This window comes from Vidua chalybeata, chromosome 1, assembly GCF_026979565.1.
Source record: "Vidua chalybeata isolate OUT-0048 chromosome 1, bVidCha1 merged haplotype, whole genome shotgun sequence".
Classification (NCBI taxonomy): domain Eukaryota; kingdom Metazoa; phylum Chordata; class Aves; order Passeriformes; family Viduidae; genus Vidua; species Vidua chalybeata.
This window is the reverse complement of record NC_071530.1, coordinates 127,202,414-127,224,927: the sequence shown is the minus strand read 5'-3', so window position 1 is coordinate 127,224,927 and position 22,514 is coordinate 127,202,414. Positions and strand designations below refer to the sequence as shown.

The window sequence follows — 22,514 nt, the reverse complement described above, 5'->3', positions numbered from 1 at the left end:
CAAAATGCTGAACTTTCTCAGGGGGCACAGACAGCAGTTTATGAACTTGCTAATTAAAACATCTCAAAAAACCCTAATTCTCAAAGGCAGGAGCTTTCAGAGAGGGGTTCTGCAAGGGCTGATTGTTGGTACAATGTGTCCAATATTTTTTTAATCACAGAAAATGCAATGCAACACATAAAATTACTGATGAGCAAATAATTATGAAGGGGCATTATAGGAAGCACTTTAAATCCCATGACATTTACATCATGTAGAGTAAGGTCATGCCTACAGGTCAGAGGATATTTTCTCTCTGACAGCAAGACCAGTACTGCAGTACGTTATAGTTCTGACAGAGCCAGTTTTAAAAGAGCATTAAAAATTTGGTTGAGTTGAATAAAAATCACAGAAAATATTCAGTAGACTGGAGAAAATGTCTTATAACCAGAGATTTAAAGAGTTAAAATTTTTAATTTATTAGGGAGAACAAAAAAAAAATGACTTTGCAGTGCAGAAATGTGTTTTAAATGTCCTTATGTGTAGGGGAAAAAATTTTGAAGCTCATGTATGTGAGAGAGAAAAACAGAACGAGAACCAACAATACAAGCCAGGCAAATAATAGAATAGGCACAAGTATGAATTGATTGGTTAAACCACCTTTGGAAAAAAAAATCAAGGAAATCAGTGGATTCTCTCCAATGTATTATCTTATAATTTCTGTTAATATCTCTTTGGAACATACATACCAGCTAAAAAATTATGCTCTGGTTAGACAGCACTACTGGACTCAATACATTAAAGTCTTTTTGAGTGGAAGTCCAAATATGTAACTTTATGTTTTCTACATAAAGCTATGAACAAAATGTGTATATGAAGTAAAATATATAAAATTACACTTGAAAGATTTGTTTCCATTTATATAAGCATAAATACCATATAATCAAGCAAATTTAATGTACCAAACAAACCAATCATTCAAGATTTATTCATGAAAGTATATTTGTTCTCCTTTAATGTGCCATGCTGTGTAAACTGGCAAAAATACTACATATACTCTAGAACTACTCAATTTCTGAAATTTGTGCGGACATTCAGTCAAGCACATGTCAAATGAACAAAGGGAATCTGATTGCAGCCTTTTCAGAGCAGACACAAACCTCAAAGAGTTTTTGCTGCCGATATGAATCAAGTGGAAATGATGCAGAAAATTGGATAGGTGTGAAATTGATTGTTGACATTCATTTATTGAATTCAATAATGAAAATAAAGGTTTTTTTTTAAAGATAATTTCACTATGATGCACTAACTATGAGAGTAAACTTCAATTCTGATATTTTTTTGCATTTTCATGTGTATACAACTTGAAGAAGTATTGGAGACTGAAATTTCTCTTTAATACATATTCTTAAGTTAGCACAAAATTGTCTTCTATAAAATGATTTCTCTGATGGATTCTACAGTGTTACAGATTCACAGATGTAATCAGATCATAAAAGGACATCTTAGCCTGTACTGAAGTCAAAAGTCTTTGTTTCTGATAATGAATTTATCCAGTTGCAAATGCAGCAAGGCTTTATGAGTACTGGTTGGTGGTCACAGTATGGAGTTCTGCTTTTGTTAATGAACACACTAATAAGTAAAAATTAACTGAAAACATTTTTATTTTGATCAGAAAGAACATGACATTCTTTAGCTGTGATGGATTCTAATTGTGGTCCAGGAGGTAAACAGTCAGTGGTTGATTAATCTGGTTATCCCACTGTTAGGAATTTTTCATTTTAATATATTTTAAATCTTCTAAAGATAAGTTTTTTTGTACCGCTGGGAGAAAGCCAGCTAACATAATAAGTTCTAGTTTAAAGAGCTATACAGATTGACACCATAATTTTGCACAAGCTTGTTTAAAAATACTCTTCCTAAAGTACATAATGCCAGACTAGCATGTTTTATTAAAAGCACAGAGCTTATAATAATTAGGGGAAAATGGTTATTAGCAGTGTCACTTACCAATCTGTTAAAGTTAATCTATGTAATGTTTCTCTGTTTCTTTCAGCATAAAGAACGTCACTCCAAAAGTAGGTGATGCTGAAACTCGTAAAGCCATTCGCCGTGCCTTCGATGTGTGGCAGAATGTAACTCCTCTAACATTTGAAGAAGTTCCTTACATTGAATTAGAAAATGGCAAGAGAGATGTGGATATTACAATCATTTTTGCATCAGGTTTTCATGGAGACAGTTCTCCCTTTGATGGGGAGGGAGGATTTTTAGCTCATGCATATTTTCCTGGCCCAGGAATTGGGGGAGACACTCATTTTGACTCAGATGAGCCATGGACTTTGGGAAATCCCAATCATGATGGTAAGACAAGATTAATTTTAAACAAAATAGATAAGTAGCATGAATTTTCAGCTAACAGAACTACTTCTGTGTTCCCCTGTTCCTAAAGTCACATGGTTTTCTTTCCTTGGCTAACATTACTTCAGAATTATATTTGGTTGATCATGGTCTTTGAATCCAAGGCAGAAAAGTATCTGTCTTAATGTAATATAGTATGAAAACATGTTTTGCTTGAAAAAACATTGAATCCTTAATAGGGAACTTCATGATCATTCAAACATTGTACTGGTGAATATTTATCTAAACTACTTTGGTTTTGCATTTTTTAACATGTCAAACTTATTTGGGTTTAGGGGAAATGTGGAATATTTAGCCGTGATACAAGAACTACTTCAGCTATCCACCAATTCTGTGGATACTTTTGGACATAAAACCTAGTCTTCAGTTTGCATCTATGATGATGCAGTGGCAGCATTTAAAGGCAAATCTTAAAGATGCCATTCCAAGAGCAGAATTGGTGTTTCCTAAAAATTTTTGAATGTCTTTTGAAATTGTTGATTTTAACACGTCCAATTTAATTAAGTAGTACATTCCCCATAGTCAAATAAATGACTGCACAGTGCAGTTACACACCCAACATTTACCAAATAAAGACTAAATATAGCCTTTATTCTTCATAACTAAAATCTGGCCATTGCCAAGCTCTAAGGTACTGTGACTAAATTACTGCCATTATCTGGGAATGCTAATTAAAAGCTAAGTCTAACTTTGCATCTCTGCAAGACAGTATCAAAGAAGAGATTTTCTGTAGAGATATTCTGTGTTTGATGCTGTGATAGGTTTTGTTTCCAAGCAGCTTCACTTCTCCTGGTAGATCCCTCTAAGCCAGTTACATGAAATTTGAGACATCTCTTCAGAGATGCACAAGTAGGATGTTTCTGGCATATACAAAAGATGATAGAGATGGCAAGAAGTGGAGAGCTGTTGTATTTCAATGTTACACTGAATTTGTGAATGATAAGAGGCTTTATCTAATTCCTTTTCTTTCCCCTTCTTACCTGAGATCCTCCAAGTAAAATTCAGAGCATTTTATGTAGCAGTATTTGTAGCCTGGGGTCTGCAACAAAATTTTAATTTAGCATTTTAGGAGTATAAATACGGTGTTGTGACTATTCCATTGGTGCAATACTTGTGCTGTGCCAGAGTCAGTTGAAGCAAGAGCTGTATAAGGCACTGTAAAAGCCTTCAGTTGTGCAATGGGTTCAAGACACTTCATTTTTGTGAAACAAGCCCTAGATTCTTACTGGAGCAAAAACTGTGGTATTGCACAGCTCATATTTGCTTTCTTCACATGTTTAGCTCAAAGGGGTACTGGTGGGAGTCCTCTGTAGGTGCAGTTCAGGTACATAGTCAGTCACAGCATTGTGAGGGTAAATGAAGGTGATTTTATGTGTCTGTTTTTTATGTTGGTTGGAGACCAACACTGCACATAATGTTCAGTGGTTTTGGAGCTATTGCTTGAAGCACTCAGGAAAATCTACAGGCATGTGCAAATTGAAGTCAGGATGCCAGTTTAATTGGGATAACTCTTTTGGAGCAGTTCCACACCTTGTATGAAAGTGAACAAACTTCTGACTGTCTTCTTTAACTTAAATAATTCTCATATTGCCAAATAGCACTCATTTCTTTATAGGGCTTTTGAGGTTTGTCTTTTTTTAGAGCAGTTTTCAAAAGCTATTGCTTATATTAATGAATTTTAATATATTTTGATGAAAAAAAACAAGGAAAAGTAAATTGATGATATCACTAAAACTGTGTTTTATGTATCTTAGAACCTTGAAATTTTATAATAAAAAGGTTTGCTATCTATATCACAAAGGTTTAAGAGTTATCATTGGAATTTTTTCTGCAAATGTAATAACTTACGTACTTTGGTGTGCCCATATATACTTTTCTGAGGGACACATATTTCTGATAAAATGGAATATTCACAGTAAAAAATTGAAGATAATTAATAAAAATATCTTACCAATGCAAGTTCTCTGAAGAACTTTGGCAACTGTTAGTTTTGTTGTTGATATGGTGGGTCATAGTTGTTGTCCAGAGAAAACTCCCTTTTCATTGTAACCCTAGAAACATCAATAGATGTTCATTTAATCTGAAAATGCAGGGCACCTGTTTGTCTGATTGGTGACTTTTAGCTATCAGGTAGGCCAGGTTTCCTCATTGTCTTACTGATTAGCTTGTGTTTAGGAATCCTGGAGTATCCTGCAGGTTTTGGGGTTTTTTCTTGTTTTGTTTGGTGTTTGGTTTGTTTTTTTTTGCTTTTTCTTTTTTTTTGTTTGTTTTGTGTTGGTGTTGTTTTGTTTGGTCTGGGTTGGTTTTGTTTTTTTTTTTTTTGGTTTTTTTTTTGTTTGTTTTTTTTGTTTTGTTTTGGTTTTTTTGTTTTTTTTTTTTTGTTTTTTTTGGTGGTTTTTTTTTTTTTTGTGCCTGGGAAAAATTTCCAGGGGGAAAAAGAAGATGAGCATGCTATTTGGGATTGACAGGAAAGAAAGACTTACAGCTCTCTTAGGCTTCCTATCATTGTGAGCTGAGTCTCAGAACACTGAAAAGCAGAAGGTTGAAAAATATATATGTGATCTTAGTGATGAGTCATTTTTCCCAGGTGAGTGTCAATTTTAAGATTCATTGCTCCAATAGTCCAATAGCCGCCTTCTTGTAGTATTATTTGAAATCTGGTAGAATGGGGAAAAGATTTGATGATTTATTTTTATTTTTAAAGTAACTCTCACCCCAAGAGGCTGATTTTCTCTGATTCCTATTCCAGTATCCCAGAGAGATTCAAAAACACAAAGCAACTTGTTTACTTAGCAGCAAGAATGCAAAAATAAAGTCTTTTTAAAAAGTCCTAGTCACATTCTTCACCTTCTACTGTTCTGATATAAACAGTTTATATGCCATCTACCTCAGAAAAGACAGGCAACTTAATGAAATGCTTTCATAAACTGTTGTCTTTTTTAAAGTAATTTTCATTTCAAATAAGGAATCATATACAACATCAGTATTCTGAGTATAGTTAATTACTATAGCAATTTATTCTGACTACTTAATTGCAGTGTCTCCATACTTCAGGTTTTTGGTTGATTTGGTGGTTTGTTTTTTTTTTTTTTTCTTATTACATTTGGTCAATCTTCTTGTATTTTTCTTTTGTTTAATCATACTCTAGACTCCAAGGACAGTTGCAATAGAAATGCATCACCTCCACAGCTCATTGCTGCTTTCCTTTGTTCTCACTTCAATGCTATGTTCTTATCAATCGTGTTCTGTGAAGAGATTTGTGCTTTGACTCCTCCCTCATCCTGAAGAATGAATGAGGCTTTTGTAGGAGTAAAGATGAATGGGTCTGTCACTCAGGAAAAAACTCCTGTCATACAATTTTACACTTGCAGGCTTTCTACAAGGATATATTTCTTTGCTTTCATAATACCCTGTAAGCAGAATACAGCTGGTACCTCAACTCCAGCTGAGCTGTGGAGGTCTTTTCTCTGAATTTCCATCCATGGTGCTGCAGGTGATATTAGAAATATTGCCAGAAAGAAGGACAATAGACTTAGCATCACAGGGAAGCAGTGGAAACAAGGACAAAATTTCTTTTGTCAGGGAATGAGGGCAATCCTGGAATATAAAATATGGTGCACATTTATTTTCTTTTTTAATTTTTATTTTGAATAAGGAAAGGGTACACTATTCTTTCAACACTTTATACAAAGTGCGTGTATTGGACTGTAGTCTTCCTTCAGTCAGCCCTCATTTTCTAGTTTCCCATTTAGCACAACTACTTTTCAAGTTCCCATGAGAGTAGGCTGTTTCACTTACAGTAGACTCCATTTCCTTTATGATCTGCCTATCTAGACTTCAGGTGACATAAGAGCCTTAGCTTTTTAAATTATTTGGAACAGGATGGATTCTTCATGCACCTTACGAAGTATCTTGTGCTCCTAGGCAGTCTCAGTCAAAACTCAGGTTATTCTGGTAGCGCTTGGCAAATACAGCAGAAGAAGAAACACTGTTCAGGAACAGCAAATCAAAATGGATAGGATTTTACAGGAAAATGTTTCACAATATGAGCACTTAAAGATGTACAAAGGTAAAGGGTTAAACAGGAAATGGAATTCATCTTGCATAAATAGATATCTGAAAAATCAGCACTTAGTAAGAAAAATATTAAATACTTATTTTCTTTTGAACTAAAAAGAGGAAGAAATCTTACTATACCAGTCTTGGGACTAGGGAGAGATTTTCTTGTTCCTATGACTCCAATCCATTTAGGTGATATATATCTCCTCATTGTTTTTAAATTAAAAATTTATGGAAAATGAATGATGTATCTAAATCCAGAAAGGAACAATGACTCCTTCCTAGTAGTGGCAGTACTTTGGATATATTGTACTGTCAAAACCCTCAACAAAAATCTTTTTCAAAGTATTTTCTTCAATGGCAATATTTCAAATGACTGTGATGAAATTCAAAGTCACTGCCAGGGAGCATCTCAGATAGGTACTGTCTCTGTAAATTTTCTAGTAGCTTTAAGAAAAATCCTGTCTTTCTTGTACCAGAACTGAAAGGGGCTTCTTACTAGATTTATTGCACTGGTTTATCAAAGTTGATTTCACATTTGTCTGTCTACATGTACTTAAGTTAGTTTAAACCTTTTTTTAAAAGCAGTTTGTTTGGTTTTTTTTTTTTTTTTTTGTTTTGGTTTTTTTTTTTTTTTTTTGGATTTTTTTTTTCTGGGAAGTTACTGAATACATCTAAACCTATTTAAGGGAGTGTTAAACCAGTTTAAATAGAGAGTGCACTACTTTTAACTAAATTAATTTAAGATTGACCTACTTGCACAAGTGCAGATTTTTAAAAAATAGCAAAATTTAGAAGAAGTACTTGGGGAAAACAAGGATTTCTTAGGAGCTTAGTTTTCAAGCACATTAGACATGATATGTAATGTACCAATTACTGGATAAAATGTGACCACAGAACTGTGTCTTCCATCAGCAGAAAATATTTGGCAAAAACTAAGTGTAGATAAACACAGTAAATCAGTAGTGGTAATTTGATACTGTTATCTTCATATCAGCAAGAGAAATAGAAGTCAAACTAAAATACATTGTTTTTTACCTCTGTAGCAAATTTACCAAGGTAGATAGTGCACCATACTGAAATTCTGCAGAAAATAGTTCTTCCATCAAATAACATATGATAAATAATAACAAGTGGAATTCCCTTACAGAAGTAATGTATGGTTTTAGTGTACAGTGACATGTAAAGAGAATATTACTGCTAAGTACTTACATACATGTGGGATATTTGTAACTTGTGTATGCATAAAGCTCCGTCTTTGGGAAAACAAAAATTCAAGAATTCAGTTTTGTTAATTTTTTTGTTAATTCTCCAGCATTCAAAAAATTATTGAAGTTTTTGGGCAATAACTAGAAAACAAGCAAAGAAACCTGTCACTTTGTACCATGCTGTTTGTAGGTTGCCAAGTAAAAGCTTCTTGGAGCTGATGCAAATACAGTGTCTTGTGTAATATACTTGGACTCCAGTTAGTGCGTAGATTCTGCTGTGGGCACTGTGCTGGCAGCCAAGAAAAATTTATGAAAATCCTGATCTCTGAACTGCATAGATCAACTTGTAGTAAATTTATTTTGGCTGCCAGTGTGGTTGACACAGTGCAGGAGATATATGCTGTTGGAAATGTGAACCAGTGGCGTTGTGAAAACCATCTCCTAAGGGAGCTCTGTGTCTTGAACAGTGCTCATGCTGTGGCTTGGTATAAAGCATTTCAGATCAAAGGAAGCTCTGTATGACAGTGTTAACATGGCTTTAATTTCAAAAAGCATAGTGCTCTTAATTGATTATGTATGTTTTTTAATAAGCAATTATCAACATCAAATTTGATCTGTAACCAAGCAGTATGACCTTCCAGTTGTCACATACTTATTTTCTAGTTCTGCACTAGGATAACTATGTAGAAGATTAATATCTTATTTGAGTTTTTATTTTATAGTACTTGTGTATGTGCTTGTAAATAGAGAATTGCAAAAGCAGGTTCAGATCAAAGGTTATCCTACAAAATATCCTATCTCCAGTTAATAGCTATTAACAGATACCTAAAGAAGAGAATAAGAGCAGGATAAACATATGGCAGTAAAACCCCAGCATATTCCCTCTTAGCTTCCAGTAATCTGTGGCTCATTGAATTTCTGAGGCACAGGCCATATTTTTGTGTTTAGTAGCCCATGAGGGATTTCCTTTCATTAATCGGTGTAATCTCTTTTTGAACTCATGTAAGCATTTGGTATCCACAACATCCTGTGACAATATGTCCTGTGGTTTAAGCAGACATGAAAGACTTCTTCTTTCTGGTTTTTTTTTTTTAAGACAGATGGATGCCCATATTGTAAGGAAGTCATTTTCTAATAATTTTATCTATTCCATTCATATTTTAGGGGCCTCTGTCATATCTTGTTTACAGAATAAAGAGACTGAGACTGTTGAATTGCAGCCTTGTTTATATACAATCATAAGGTTAAGGAAGTAAAACTTCCATTTTAAATTGAAACTATTTGAATGCAAAATGAGAGAATTAACAATATTATAAAAGATGACAAAACTAAACTATTGCATTTATAACTTACACAGTGATGAAGATGCCAGGATAATATTTCAAGGAGCTCTGCAAGTTGCAGGCATATTGAATAACAATTGATTCATTTAATTTCATCATTTCTCCTGAAATCAAATTTAATTCAGAAATCAGTTAACACAAATAATACTTTCTGTCACTGAACCACAACATTTTCAGTATTTAAAGAGAAACCAGTCTTTCCTTTATCAGTGTTGATAAAGTTTCCTTTATCATTTTGTGCTGATAGAACATCCTCTGTCCTCAAACTTTCCAAACCTTCCTGGATTATACTTGCTGATGTGCACCTGTCCCATATCTCTCAGATATCCATCATCTGATTCATAAAAAGTATCTTTGAAATTATTATCATAGTATGCAAAGCTGCACTGGAGAACAGAAAGGTCCCTTTCAGCTGTTGAAGAGATGGGAAATGATTAAAAAATCATAAATGGCCCTGGCTGCTTTTGAGGACTCAGTCATTGGACGTAGAACTATGCAGATAGAAGAGGATCTGTCTGCTGGACCCCATCTACTGGCTGGAAGTCAGATGATGGAAAGTGGTAACTTGGCAAAGTACTCACCTCCTTTTTATAATTTGGGGGAGGATTTTTCTTTCGTGGAACACCTTTTTGCCTTTGAGGAAAGCACTTCATTTGCATGCTTTTAAAAGGGAAATCTGTTTAAAACTCGCAGTCAACTGGTGTGTTTGACTAGATGCTTTTAATACATCCCAGGGGCTCTCGGCATGAAATATCTTACTCTCAGCTTCCTTCTTGGCCTAGCATTTCTATGTGCCCTATTATGGAAACTGAAAGAGAGGCTGACGAATATCTTAAAAGAATTGACTTTGTGATATTCTTAATTAAAGCAGTGGGATTGTAGACCAAGATGCACATCTTACATCATGCTTTTCATGTCTATAGAAGCAAGGTGATATTTAGAGTGTAGCATAATTGCTAGAGACAGTCCTGATGCAGGCTACAAACCAAAAAGGCAGCACAGCTCGAGACACCAAGTGCATATTGCTTCCATCATGGTGTAGGTAAGCACAGATCATTGCAATCCTTTGTGGAGTAGTTAGGGAAGTTGCAAGCTCAGCTATCCATTCAAACTGCAATTGGAGGTTATTTCCCACATACCAGGGCAGCAGAATTTGCTTGCTTGCGTTTGCCATCTGCCTCGGTTTGCGATCCGCCAGCCCATCTTAAACTGCTAATGAAAAGTGTTAAAGCAGATCTGGCTGACTTTGCATGGAAATAAATGAGGAAAGTTCACATTGTCTGTTACATCGGCTTTGCTGCCAAGGAAACATCTAGCTGAAAGGCAGCATGGGCCCTGCAGACAATTTTGGCAGCATTTGCATCTACAAGCACTGAAAAAAAACCTGCATCTTTTTTCTTTTTTTAAATTTTAAAGATATCATTGTCTCAAACAACTGTTCATGTAACAATGAAGTCAAGTTTATCTACCAAAATGGATTCATTTAATCAGGCCATCATACGAGTATATTAAGAGAACCAAGTTTACATGTGGAAATTCAGTTGAAAAATGTTTGTTGAAGTGATTAGTAAGTTGAAACTAACCGTGTTGGAGTTTTTGGCTTCATTTTCTCTTATTGTCTTTCCCATTTTCCCTCTGCAGTATATGAGAAAAGATCATTGGGAAGCCATTTTTGTTCAGGCAAATAGATTTATTTTAAATGAATCCAAACATAAAATGTGGGCCAGCCTTTTCATGATTGTTTTTATGACCCCACAACCTCTCATGCACAAACCCCCCAACACTACATCTACAAAAACCAAACAAACAAATTAGTACTCCTACTTTAATATTTCCTCCTTTTAGAAAGAAGCTTAGCAGATTTTGATTACTGAATCTAAGAGAGCTCCATATATCACATACATGTTTCATAAAGTTTTAGAGAATGGGGGAAAAAGGGAAAAAAAATATGCTCCAGTGCTTTTTATTCTTATTCTCTATGCACTTTATAAGTGCATGCCATCAGCCTACCATAAGGCAATATTTCTTTAAAATCTATGATACCAACTAATAGTAGTGCTAATAATAGAGGAACTGCCTTATGAGCTATGAGATTTCATACCAGAGACTGAATTTCACATTCTTGAAATATTATTTGCTACGGAGAGCTTGTGAAAAGCCATATTTCAAACATGTTAAGTTAAAAAAAAAAAAAAAAAAAGAGAGAGAGAGAGAGAATACCCTTTATTATTGCAAATAAGTCAAAAACAGTTTAAAACTAAAAAATCAGCTAATGAACAAATGGCTTGAAATTATTTATTTTTCTTTTCAGTTGGGTTTCCTAGAAGTGGTAATTTAGGAAAGAGGCATTATCTGTTAATCTAGAATTCTCCCTTTAGATAGAAAGTGATATTTCAGTCATTTAAAGCAGGCATCAGGCTAACATTCCAACTCCCATCTGATCCAGAGTTCCTCAAGTCTCCGTTTGTTGCTAGGGCCACTTAATGGAGACTTTTTCTTCAAGATAGCAGATTTAGGAAATACCAAAGATACTCCATAGAATATCATTACTGCATTGCCATCTCATTTCCTCTGCTTTTTTAGGGGCAAAGAGAATCTGAAAAATCATGTTGCCAATTAATATGGATGTTGTCCTGGTTTCCTGAGAGAACAAAACAAGAATTTTACAGTAATTACATATTTAATTACATATTTATTTATTTATTAAACAGAAATATAATGCATATTGAAAAAGTAGAAATATGTAGATAACCCTAAAACAGAAGATAATAGTATATCTGAATTTTAAGAATAGTATAAAATCAACTAATGAAAGATTTTCTACAATAATATTCTCAAGTCTAGAGTATAATTTGTGCTTTTCCTGACAATTCTTCACTTCAAAATGCCCAAATTATTTGTTCTTGAGGCCAAAATGGTTTTTATCTATATTTAGAATTCTTCCTAACAGTTTGGGTACCAAAAAGTGCTGAACAGGTAACACCAATAGCTGGAAACATACAAAGCTAAAACATTAGGTTGTGAAAAAAGATGAAAGCAGAAAAAAAAAAAAAAGAATCCAGACAAGTTAAAAGAGCAACATTGTTTGTGCCAAATATCTTTTGGTTTTGTCTTGTTGGTTTGTTTTTTTTAAGGTTTAAGTCTCTTCTTCAAGTCAGCCAATGATAAGTACTTCCTGTGTTTCTACATATATCACTTAAGTCCATGTCCTGTACTTCTATAATTAATGTTTTGCCAGTGACTTAAAAGAAAAGACCTAAGTCAAAAGCCAGAAGACTTGAGGGGGCGGAATTAATCTGACCATATATTGATGTTTATATCTGAGTTAATCTCATGGAGTCCCTTCAGAGTTATAGGAGAGATATATTGCCTTCCTGGGTAAGGTTTGTTGCATCCTGAAGTAGGTGTCTAAAACAAACTGGATGAATCATGTTCTGAAATACCTGTTTCTCATCTCTTGCTGTGAGAGGTGCAGGTAGAGACATTTGTGTTACAGTGTTGAGTAGCTAGATAACTTGCACTAGTGATATTGAATCGTGCCATTTCAGATTAGAGGAGAACTGTAGTGATAAGAGCTTCAAAATAGCAGCACCAACGGGGTGAAAAGAAATCTGTGTCAGCCCCAGAGGTGGCTGTTTTGGGAGCAGCTCAGTATAACAGTCAGAAAGGGCAGTTCAGGCAGAGGTTGCTCCCTGCCCCTCAGTATGGCAAGACAAACACTCGTATTGGCCTGAGTAACGTAATTCACAAGTGGGTTGCACCTCTGAAATTTTGAATGCATTGTTGGTAGTATGGTAATGTGTAAACATACTTTTAGTTTCCCATTTCTAAGAATCATACAGAACACCAGATGCAGTCTAGAAATTGACAATATGTTAGTATGAGGAAATGGGATTACCACTGAATATTCAGGATGCTGAAGATCCAGTAGACATGGAATTAATGTTGTTAGCTGTGCTCCAGCTAGCAGTGCTAGCAGAAGCAGCAAAAGTAGTAAGGCCTGAGCTTCAGGAAGAGTTAGCAAATAAAATACATATATAATCAACAGTCACTCCTTAGCTGTTTTTTGTTTTTAATCATCACCTGTGACACTGGCCGGGCTGGCCATAGTGGCTTTCAGAGGTGCAGAGATGTGCTCCCAACCTTCCTGAGTGTGGAAGGTCTGGTCTGAGAGCCATCAAACATAGAGCCTCTGGCACTGTCCCTTCTTCCTGCTGGGGCCAACTGCTGTTGCCCTAGGCTGGGGTCCTGCTTGAGCTCCTAATTCAGAGAAGGGGAAGTGAGAGGCTTAACTTCTGCCCTGGCCTACATTCTCATGTCCAATCTCTCCTGAGCTTTGCCAGGGGCAACGAACTCCTGCCTTCATCTTCCTCTCTAAGCAAATTCTTGCATAGTCTTCCTTCTGCTGGGAGGCCCAGGAGTATGACTAGACTTCCTGACCATCTTGTCCTCCCCAGCACCTTTTGCTCTGCCCTCTGCAACCTGTCATCCTGGATGCTGCTCCTCCATGGCAGGAGCTCAGTCATCTCCATGCCAACAAGTGCCAAGAGTCACTAGTGTGAACTCGTATTCCCCGAGATCTAGAGAGGCTTACAGTGGTCCCTCTAGCTAGAGGGGCATACAGCTGTATGGATATAGAATCCTAGGATCTTAGCAGCAGATTGTCCAATAGATCAGAGCATTTCATATGAGTAAATTCTAACTAAGTAAGACCTAAGTAGCAGATTTGTCTTTCTGTCACTTTCTCTGTATACACGATCCCCAGTTTGAAGCTGTCTCAATTTAAAATGTGGTGCACACTTGAATCAGGTTTGTCTTTGAAGTCTGCAGGCTTCTTAGAAAATTTGTCTTCTTTTCAAATCAGAGAACTTTTAATGATTTTTTTTTTCTTCTAATCACTTTGCCAATTAGGATTCAAAATTCCCACTTCTTTTTATCATCAGTTTAATGAAAAAGACCCAAATAATGGAAAAATCTATCTTGACTTTTTTTTCTTAATTTGAATTAAAAAACCTAAAGTAACAGTGAAGGAAGATTTGTTCATATAAAAACTTTATATATATATATATATATATATATATATAAACAAACCACTATGTCACTGTTTAAAAAAGTCCTGTGTCCGTGTTAAGATACAATGGTACGCTAATAATAATAATAATAATAACCTGTTTTGGTGGGTTTAATGTGAGCTAATTTAGAGGATATTATAATTAATCTCAGTAGTTTACTGGTACAGGATAAAAAATTATCAAACAAAACTTTAGCCAACACAATATTTACACATATCTTAAATTCTGTGTACATTCTATTGTGGGGATTTCAGTGATCTCTAGGACTCTTTCAGATTTCTAAAAGGCAGGAGGATGCTAGAACAGGTTGCCTGGAGAAACTGTGGATATCCCATCCCTGTAAGTGTTTAAGGCCAGGCCAGATGGGGCTCTGAGCAACCTGGTCTTGTGGAGGGCGTCCCTGCCCATGGCAGGAGGGTTGGAACTGAATGGTCTTCAAGGTCCCTTCAACCCAAACCATTTTATGCTTCTGTGATTTCTGCCCCATGACAGATTCCATCTATTATGAATATTTGCAGTATGACTTTGACCTTCCTCCAAGCATTTACAAATATTTCTTCATAGGGGGACACAAAGAACCTAGGGGTAAAGGAATAAAAATAAAACAAAAGAAGACACCGTATTAACAAACCTGCACTTTAGCTGAGTGGCTTAGAGACAAACCCTACAATTTTTTTGTCAAAACAAGGGTTCAGTTTTAGTACAGCCTCATGCACAATTAAGGTTCTCTTGCATTTATTCTCACCCAAGGTGCCACTTAGGAGTGGTAGAAAGGTGTACATTCCCTTCACATGAGTGACCCACAGGGACCAGACCATGGAGGATAGATGAGAACTGTGTGATACATGTTCTTCTCGTGTGCATACCCAAATCTTCAATCCCAGCATGTATTCATTTTAACAGCCTTCAGAAAGCAGTTTTAAGTACTTCTCTAGCTTATTTTTCCCACTAAAAATAAAAACAGAAACAAAGAAAATACAGGAAAGAGTATAAATAGGTAAGGTTATTACAGTATTTGCACCATTTGTAATATGAAGACCTTTACTAGCAAAATGCAGCATTCCATTAAAAGTCAAATTTATTTAAGATAGTTATTGTCTAAACACAACCATGAAAACACCCCAAAATAAAATTTTTCATTCTGTTGATCAATATGGCTTTATTGCTAGTAGAATTCTCAAAAATGCCATTTGAGAATAATATTCAGTAGTGGACCTGAGTGATGAAGAAGTTGATCCCAGGAGCTAGAGATTCAACATAAATGTAAGAGTTTGTTTAGATTGCTAGATTTCCTGTCACAGCAGGGTTTCCTCAAAGGATGAAATAAAGCCATAAGCAGCATATTTTCAGAAGGAACACATACCATCACATTGAAGCAAGCTCTCATGTCTTCTTTACCTCCCCTAGGATAATCTCTATCTTCTTCACTTGTCTCTCTTTGGGGAAGTTGGTATTGATTCACTAGTCAGAATGGTTTGCAAATTTTTTCAGTACTAGTGATAGAAACTGTAAGAAAAAGTGGATATATTCTTATATCCATGCTTTTTATAGAAAGAAATTTAAGAATACCTAAAGTAATTAATTCCACCCATTTCAAGCAATTTACTAAAAGTTGTAGAATGTGGCTGGTAACAGATCTAAGCAGTAAGTCAGAAATTCTTGTCTTTTGCATGTCTTTGCCTTCTAAAGTACAAGCTGATGTGTGTTTTAAAGGAAGTGGGCTCCTAACTTCTTCTAAATTCTGCCCAAAATATGCAGAAACAGTAAAGCACTGCCAGGATGGACTCACAGGCCACTAAACTCAAGTGTTCTCATCATATCTCATCAAAGATCTGAGTCACCTGAAGACAGCCTTGCTCTGTAGTAATGTGTCCTTGTCAAATTTCAAGCAAGCAATTTTGAATTTCACACTAATCTGTTAATCTTTTTAAAATAGAATAGTTTATCAAAAATATACACCTATGGGTGTAGGTATTCTAAATTATAGACATTGTAATTAGTACAGACTTTGTATATAACAAAATGTCTGTACCTCCCATCCTGTCTGCAAATATATGTGCATATATATCTCACTATGCATATATGCATATATATCATGTATGCATATATATCTCACTAAGCCTACTGAAAAGGAGATATTTTACATTTTATGTATTAATAGGGTGAAGGAAGATATTTTTATGTCACTGCATTTTGTCACAATGAAAAAGCCTAAATATATAGATATATTATTGAAAAATAATTGTTGAAAATAAAGTGTGAAAAAATAGCTAAGCTAAGTTCATGCAGAAAGTGGATATGCTCTATATGGTATGCTTTTACTTAAAATGACAAAAAATTAGTTTTGTTCTTCATTTTTCAAAGGTGCTCCATCTATCTTTTAGCAAAATTCTCTTTCCAAAATAATCACCAGGCTACAAATTTTAGTGCCAATGGCAGAAGTCTGAGATAATGTAAAGCAACTATATATTATTTCTTAGACTGGAAAATGTAGCACCTTTATTTGGGTGAGAGTATTCCTATTATTTATATTTAGGCCCAAGTATACTCTCAATATAGCATATATATACATATATGGTGCTTATGTAAGTGCATACATAATATATTTGCTCAGTTCTGTTCTATTGTAATAAGGTCAGAGAAAGAAAGAATCTGCTTTTATGACTGACTGTTGAAATAATATCTTCAAAATTTGATTCTGTCTGGAAAGGATAATAATAACAGAGATAAAAAAATATCTTTTTAATTTTTTTTTTGTATGATACGTAGAGTAAAACTCTTACTCTAGAGTTTGTAGCATTTCAGCTGTTTGGATGCATCAGGTGGTACAAAGGAACAAACAGAAAAATGAAAATGAAACTTCTGTATACATTGAACAGAAAATAATGGGTATTTTATGTGTGTGTAATATTTCTGATTATTTGTAGGTTTGCCTTTGAGATACTGTCTTGTTGGTCTTGTTGTAATAGGACTATAATAGAAGTCTTGTGCAGATTTAAATTTCAGTTTGATGTGAATTTAATTGAAAACATCTATCTACATCATGAAAAATGAAATAAAATAGTCTTTGGAAGAAAGAGTGTATGTCTATGTATAAATCATCTTTATATTTTTACAGTTTGTTTGTAACTTGAAATTCAGTTTCTAGGGTTTTTTTTTCCTTGGGATGGAAAAGTCTTCAAAATTGAGGCCACATGTTTAGCCATTAAGTTATTGCATTTATAAATTGAATTCACATACCATTTAAAATTGAAATTATTATCTTCAGAACTAGGTTTTCTTAATAGCTTACTGTGGACAAACATATTAGCTTTGTTTATCTGTAGATGTGAAAAATAGTGTATATATTAGCTAAAGGGAAAGGCTTTCCCATACAACATACTTCACACTGCTGGCTGTTGAATATTTGATATATTAATACATATTTATATTCTGGAGTTTGGGCAGTGTTTGTAAAGTCAGGCAGATTTAGTGCCTAAAGTAGTTTATAGCCTCAGAGAAAAGTGTCAGTATAAAAATAATAATTTTATCTTAGTTCTTTACACACGGTATCTTTTTTTTCTTCCCTTGTGAAATCAAACTTGAGATAAAACAAGAAAAAGAATCACAAACTTTTTGAGCTTACAGCCATTCTATTCCAAATCTCCATGCTAATGGGGAACACAAGAATAGAGATGCACAAGTTTTGGACTTGTGAAATATATTTTCCAATATTTTTCTACTACTCTGTGGGTATACAACAAGATGCAACTGAGACTATCACAATGAATATTTACCATTGTATATCCTTCAGTGGCAACATTTGCTTTAAAAATCATTGTAGTCATATGCATTTTAATTCTGTTACAACTTGTTCAAGTTTGTGATGGTGCTTCATTTTGCCTGAAATATGTCCTACTTGGATAATGTATTCTGAAATGATTTGGCACTCTCTCCTTCAGCGGTGGCAATTGAAAATGTAAAAACTCCCCAGTATCGATAGGATAACACAGCTAGCCTGAATAGGAATGCTCACTTGTTTTTATGCTTCTTCAGCTTATTCTGAGCACTGACCAAGGAATTGAAGGTGGGCCACCATTGACCTTGCAGTCACAAATACACTTCTGTGCAGCCTTGAGAGAAAGTGCCAGAGTTACAGAAGGTTGTCTTTCTGCACTGTCAGGAGCATTTTACAGTAACTTTGAGGTACTCAGGGCAAGTCTGCTCCCTTAAGCAAGGAGGCACTGAATAATTGTTGCCTAATTAGAGAAATTTAATCATATGCAAAGCAAAAAGGATGGAAAATCAGATAGTAATAAGGCCCTACCTGTACTGGACTCAGACAGCTCATCTTGGGCTGGTTTAAACCTGAGTTTCAATTGCACTAAGTTATTTGGGTCAGTTCAAATTCAGGATGCCCTGGAGACAATCATGACTCTTGATGGAAATTGTTATGAATAATGGGGCTATTTGGCTATGAGTAGAAAATATGTTCCCTGTTAAATCATTGTCACCCCAGGCAAGAATATTATTCTCCCAGCTCTTTCCTGTGACCTTCTCCCTTCCCCCTTACGCATTTGCTCAAGGGCTTTGCCACACTTAATGGCTCCCCTGATGGCTACAAGTTGCATTGCATGAGGTGGAAATAAGGACTAAATCCGGAGGGACAGTCGGACATTGAATGTAGTGTTTGGAGGTTTTTGGTTGATTGGTTGGGGGTTCTTTTGTTTTGATTTGTTTTTTTTGTTTTTTGTTTTCTCTTTACATAATCTCCTCTATTCAAAAGATGAAAGGAGAAACAGTCAACCCCTGCATAATATCTGTTGTCTGACATGGTCCTACTGTCACTTGGTACTTCTTTAGAAGTGCTCTACCATATGCTCATTATCTGTGATTCTGGAAAGAGGATATGGCAGTAGCTGAAAGTCGGTTTTATTTATTTCCCTATTGCTATGTATTTCACCTCTTTCAGATCAACATGGAACACAATGTAGAAATTGCTGGAAATCTGTAAGGGGACTCAATAAGCACTGAGAACCAAAGGATGTATTGATTTTTCATGTATTGCATAACTGGCACAAATAGAAGTAGTAGACTCTTACAAGACTGTTGATTAACTGTGGTTTCTTGAAATTTTAGAAATTATAACTAGTTAACTTCCCAGACTTCCTGCCTCAAACAGTAGAGGTAAAACATGTAGAAGACTGTTTCATTTATTGACAGTAACAAGCCTAATGATAGTAGTAGAATAAATACTCTTATTTCAAAACTATTTGAAAATAATTCAGTGAATAAAATGTGGCCAACTTGTTAGTGCATTTTATAATATAAGGTTTAGTTAATATTCTTAGTTATGATGTAGGAAGCATGGGTATAGGAAAGAAATTTGCTTTCATAAGGTCTGAAAAGAAAAAGAATATTGCTTCTTAAATATTCAAGTTAATACCAGGGAAAGAAATTTTGCATTCTAATAAGCCTAGTTTAGAACTTTTACAAAACTCAGAAAATAATTGAAAAATTATGTGAGACTTTTCATCATAGTATGAAAGCTGTAGTACAGTAACATGCTCTTCTTTTCTGTCTTTCCATCTTAAACCTATGATTATTTAAAATTACATTAATTATTCCATTATAAGTGCAAAATAAAAACCATTACAAAGTTCCTTCTGTGCATCATTTCCTATGCTGATGTTAGCTACAGGAGCTGTGGATTATTCATATGAGATGATGTCAAGATCAGCTTTGTCTGCATATAGAAGGCCAGATTCAGATATCAAGACCATTTGTCACCAGGACAGTCAGGCTTATCAAACCTATTGAAACAGCACATTGAGATTCTGCTTTTCTGTAAAAAGAGCTGCATCCAAGAGAAATATTGTCATAAAACATTTCGTCTAGAAACCACATAATTATAAATGATGGGATAAACTTCTCATTTCTAAAAGCACATTATGTCACATTAATTTTTGGAAGACATGATTTTTTATGCACAGTTATATTGAATAGAAGATCAAGAGCATTTAGTTGTCATATTTTCAAATTATGAATCAGAAATTATGAGAAGACTCTGTGAACTAAGCATATAGTTTTACTTGTGTCTGTTTTCATTATTTCATTCAGACATCTATTTTACAGACATCAGCATGGCTTCATACATCATGAAGGCATCTAGTGTTTCCTCTTTCATATGTACTTTGAATAAAGTTTATTTTAGTGTGTCAGCAAGAGAAAATACTTGACAAATTCAGCATAAGCTGTTGATCTAGAGTACTTCTCTTGTCAGTGGGACAGGATCACACTTCTGGAGGATAGTTCTTCCCATCCCTAGGTGGTGAAATGAGCTATATTCAGGATGTGACCCTTTTTAGACAACTGGAATCTTTCTCCTGAACTAAATCACTTTTCCAAAGTCTCATTTTGTGACAGGTTAAGTACGACAGAATCTGTATGAAAGACTCATAGAAAGATATGCAGAACAAAATCTTAGATGAGCAAAAATAGACTAATACCGTAGAGGTCCAGCTCTGAAACTTTTTTTAGAAAAGATCCCATTGGCTTTGATTTGTGTTTGCTTCAGAAGAGTGCCATATTCTACTGCCACATCTTCCAGTTGTATCTAATACTCTATAATAAAAAATTTAAAGATATTTAAGAAGAGAATAACAAAGATATCAAACTCAGGTCTATAACCTGAGTGCATGGTTTTGGGATTTTTCTTTTGTCCTACAAAAATTTAAAAAGCTCTAAAACTTAAATAAAAAACTACTGTTATTACAAGGAATTGCACAGGGGAATATATTAGGACATCTATTTTCTTCATTAGGATTTCAGTTACAGTGATTCAGAAATGGACAACATCTACATATAATCAGCAAGGGTCTGATTACAAGTGTTTGAATGACACTCTATGGGGTTTATCCTAAATAGGTTGTCTTCAGTTTGTGAAGTTTACCAAACAAAGCCAAGATATTTTTCTGTTGGAAGTATGACTTGATGAAAGCATTTTTAATTTGGTTCATAGCAACATCAAGTCATAAATTGCACAAAAGCCTAGACATAAGCTATGACACTTGAACCCTACACTTACCATGTGTATCAATTAAAAAAGGTTTATGTTTATGATGGCTGTAAGAGTACCATATATTATAGCATAATAGTTTCCTTGTTAGAAAAAAAGAGACAAAAATGCTTTTTTTGCCACATTATCCTTGATGATCCATAAATTAGTACCCATTACCTTGTGAAACTCATATGTAGTGAAAACATCTTGCAAGTCCAGAGTCCCCAATGTGTGTTATTTTTTTACTAGCTTTGTGGATTCAAAGGTCTTTTTCCTTCCCTTCTCTTCACAGGAAACGATCTCTTTCTAGTTGCAGTGCATGAACTCGGACATGCTCTGGGCTTGGAGCACTCTAATGATCCCACTGCAATCATGGCTCCATTTTACCAGTATATGGAAACTGACAACTTCAAACTACCTAATGACGATTTACAGGGCATCCAGAAGATATACGGTATGCCATGTTCTCATCAGACAGCACAAGCTTTTTGGTTTAGAATAACTTTGAGGTCCTCCTGTCCGTATCACCTCTCCAAAGGGTTCATTAGTGTGGACTTCACCAGTTGTTATTCCAGAGTCTCTGTGTGAGTAAAACATCCAAAGATTTTGAGGATGCTCTTACTCTGTTTCTCACTGTTCAAAACTTACATTCAAATCTACACTCATCTGGAATAGTAATTTTAAATGTTTTAAAAATCCATAATGAAAATTCATACAAAATGATTCCAAACTATGAAAATATTAAGAAATGCAGGTCTTTAACTATAATGAGATTATTTGCACAGGTGTCCAAGCTCATGTAACTGGATGAATTGATTGCTTCTCAATTTATCAGTTATAATACAGAAAATTTCCCTCAAAATCTGAGGTCCCGTAAATACCCTTTCTTATGATAAATATAAGAAATTGATCTCAAAATAGTGTTATAGTCCCTACAGAGGGTAAAGAAGAGACTGCTTTAAAATATGTTCATTTCAGTTTTTTATGGCCTGATATAAAATACATGTGATGCAAATAAATTCTGCATTTAACAAGGCAATTGAAATTTTTTTTAAAAGTCAAAACAATAACATAACTGTGATTATGGGTTGAATGTAATACTACCTCCCATATTACTATCCCTTAAACTTCCAGAGACAGTTTTAATTTTGGTTTTAATGACTTTGATTCTGTTGGTATATGTTAAATAGTCTTTATTTTTTTTTTCTTTAAAGATTTATTTTATTTTTAGAATTGAAAATTCTATCATACCTCCATGTTAATGCTCTCTATCCAGTGTATATAATTTGATATTGCCTTGCTTAATATTCCTTAATTAAATCTGCACAGAATTAAATTCTGTACTTCCAGTTTTCCCTGTTTAAATTTTGTTTTCTTTATGTTGAATATTGTGAGG

General features: G+C 34.7%; 1 protein-coding gene across 1 annotated transcript in view; it reads left to right on the top strand.

The window, feature by feature from the left end:
- MMP16 (matrix metallopeptidase 16) overlaps positions 1-22,514 on the top strand; it is a 162,876-nt gene that overhangs the window by 99,476 nt on the left and 40,886 nt on the right. Inside the window, exons 4-5 of the mRNA XM_053956301.1 lie at positions 2,036-2,340; positions 21,411-21,572. Coding sequence (XP_053812276.1) covers positions 2,036-2,340; positions 21,411-21,572 — 467 coding nt within the window. The remainder of the gene's footprint in view (positions 1-2,035; positions 2,341-21,410; positions 21,573-22,514) is intronic.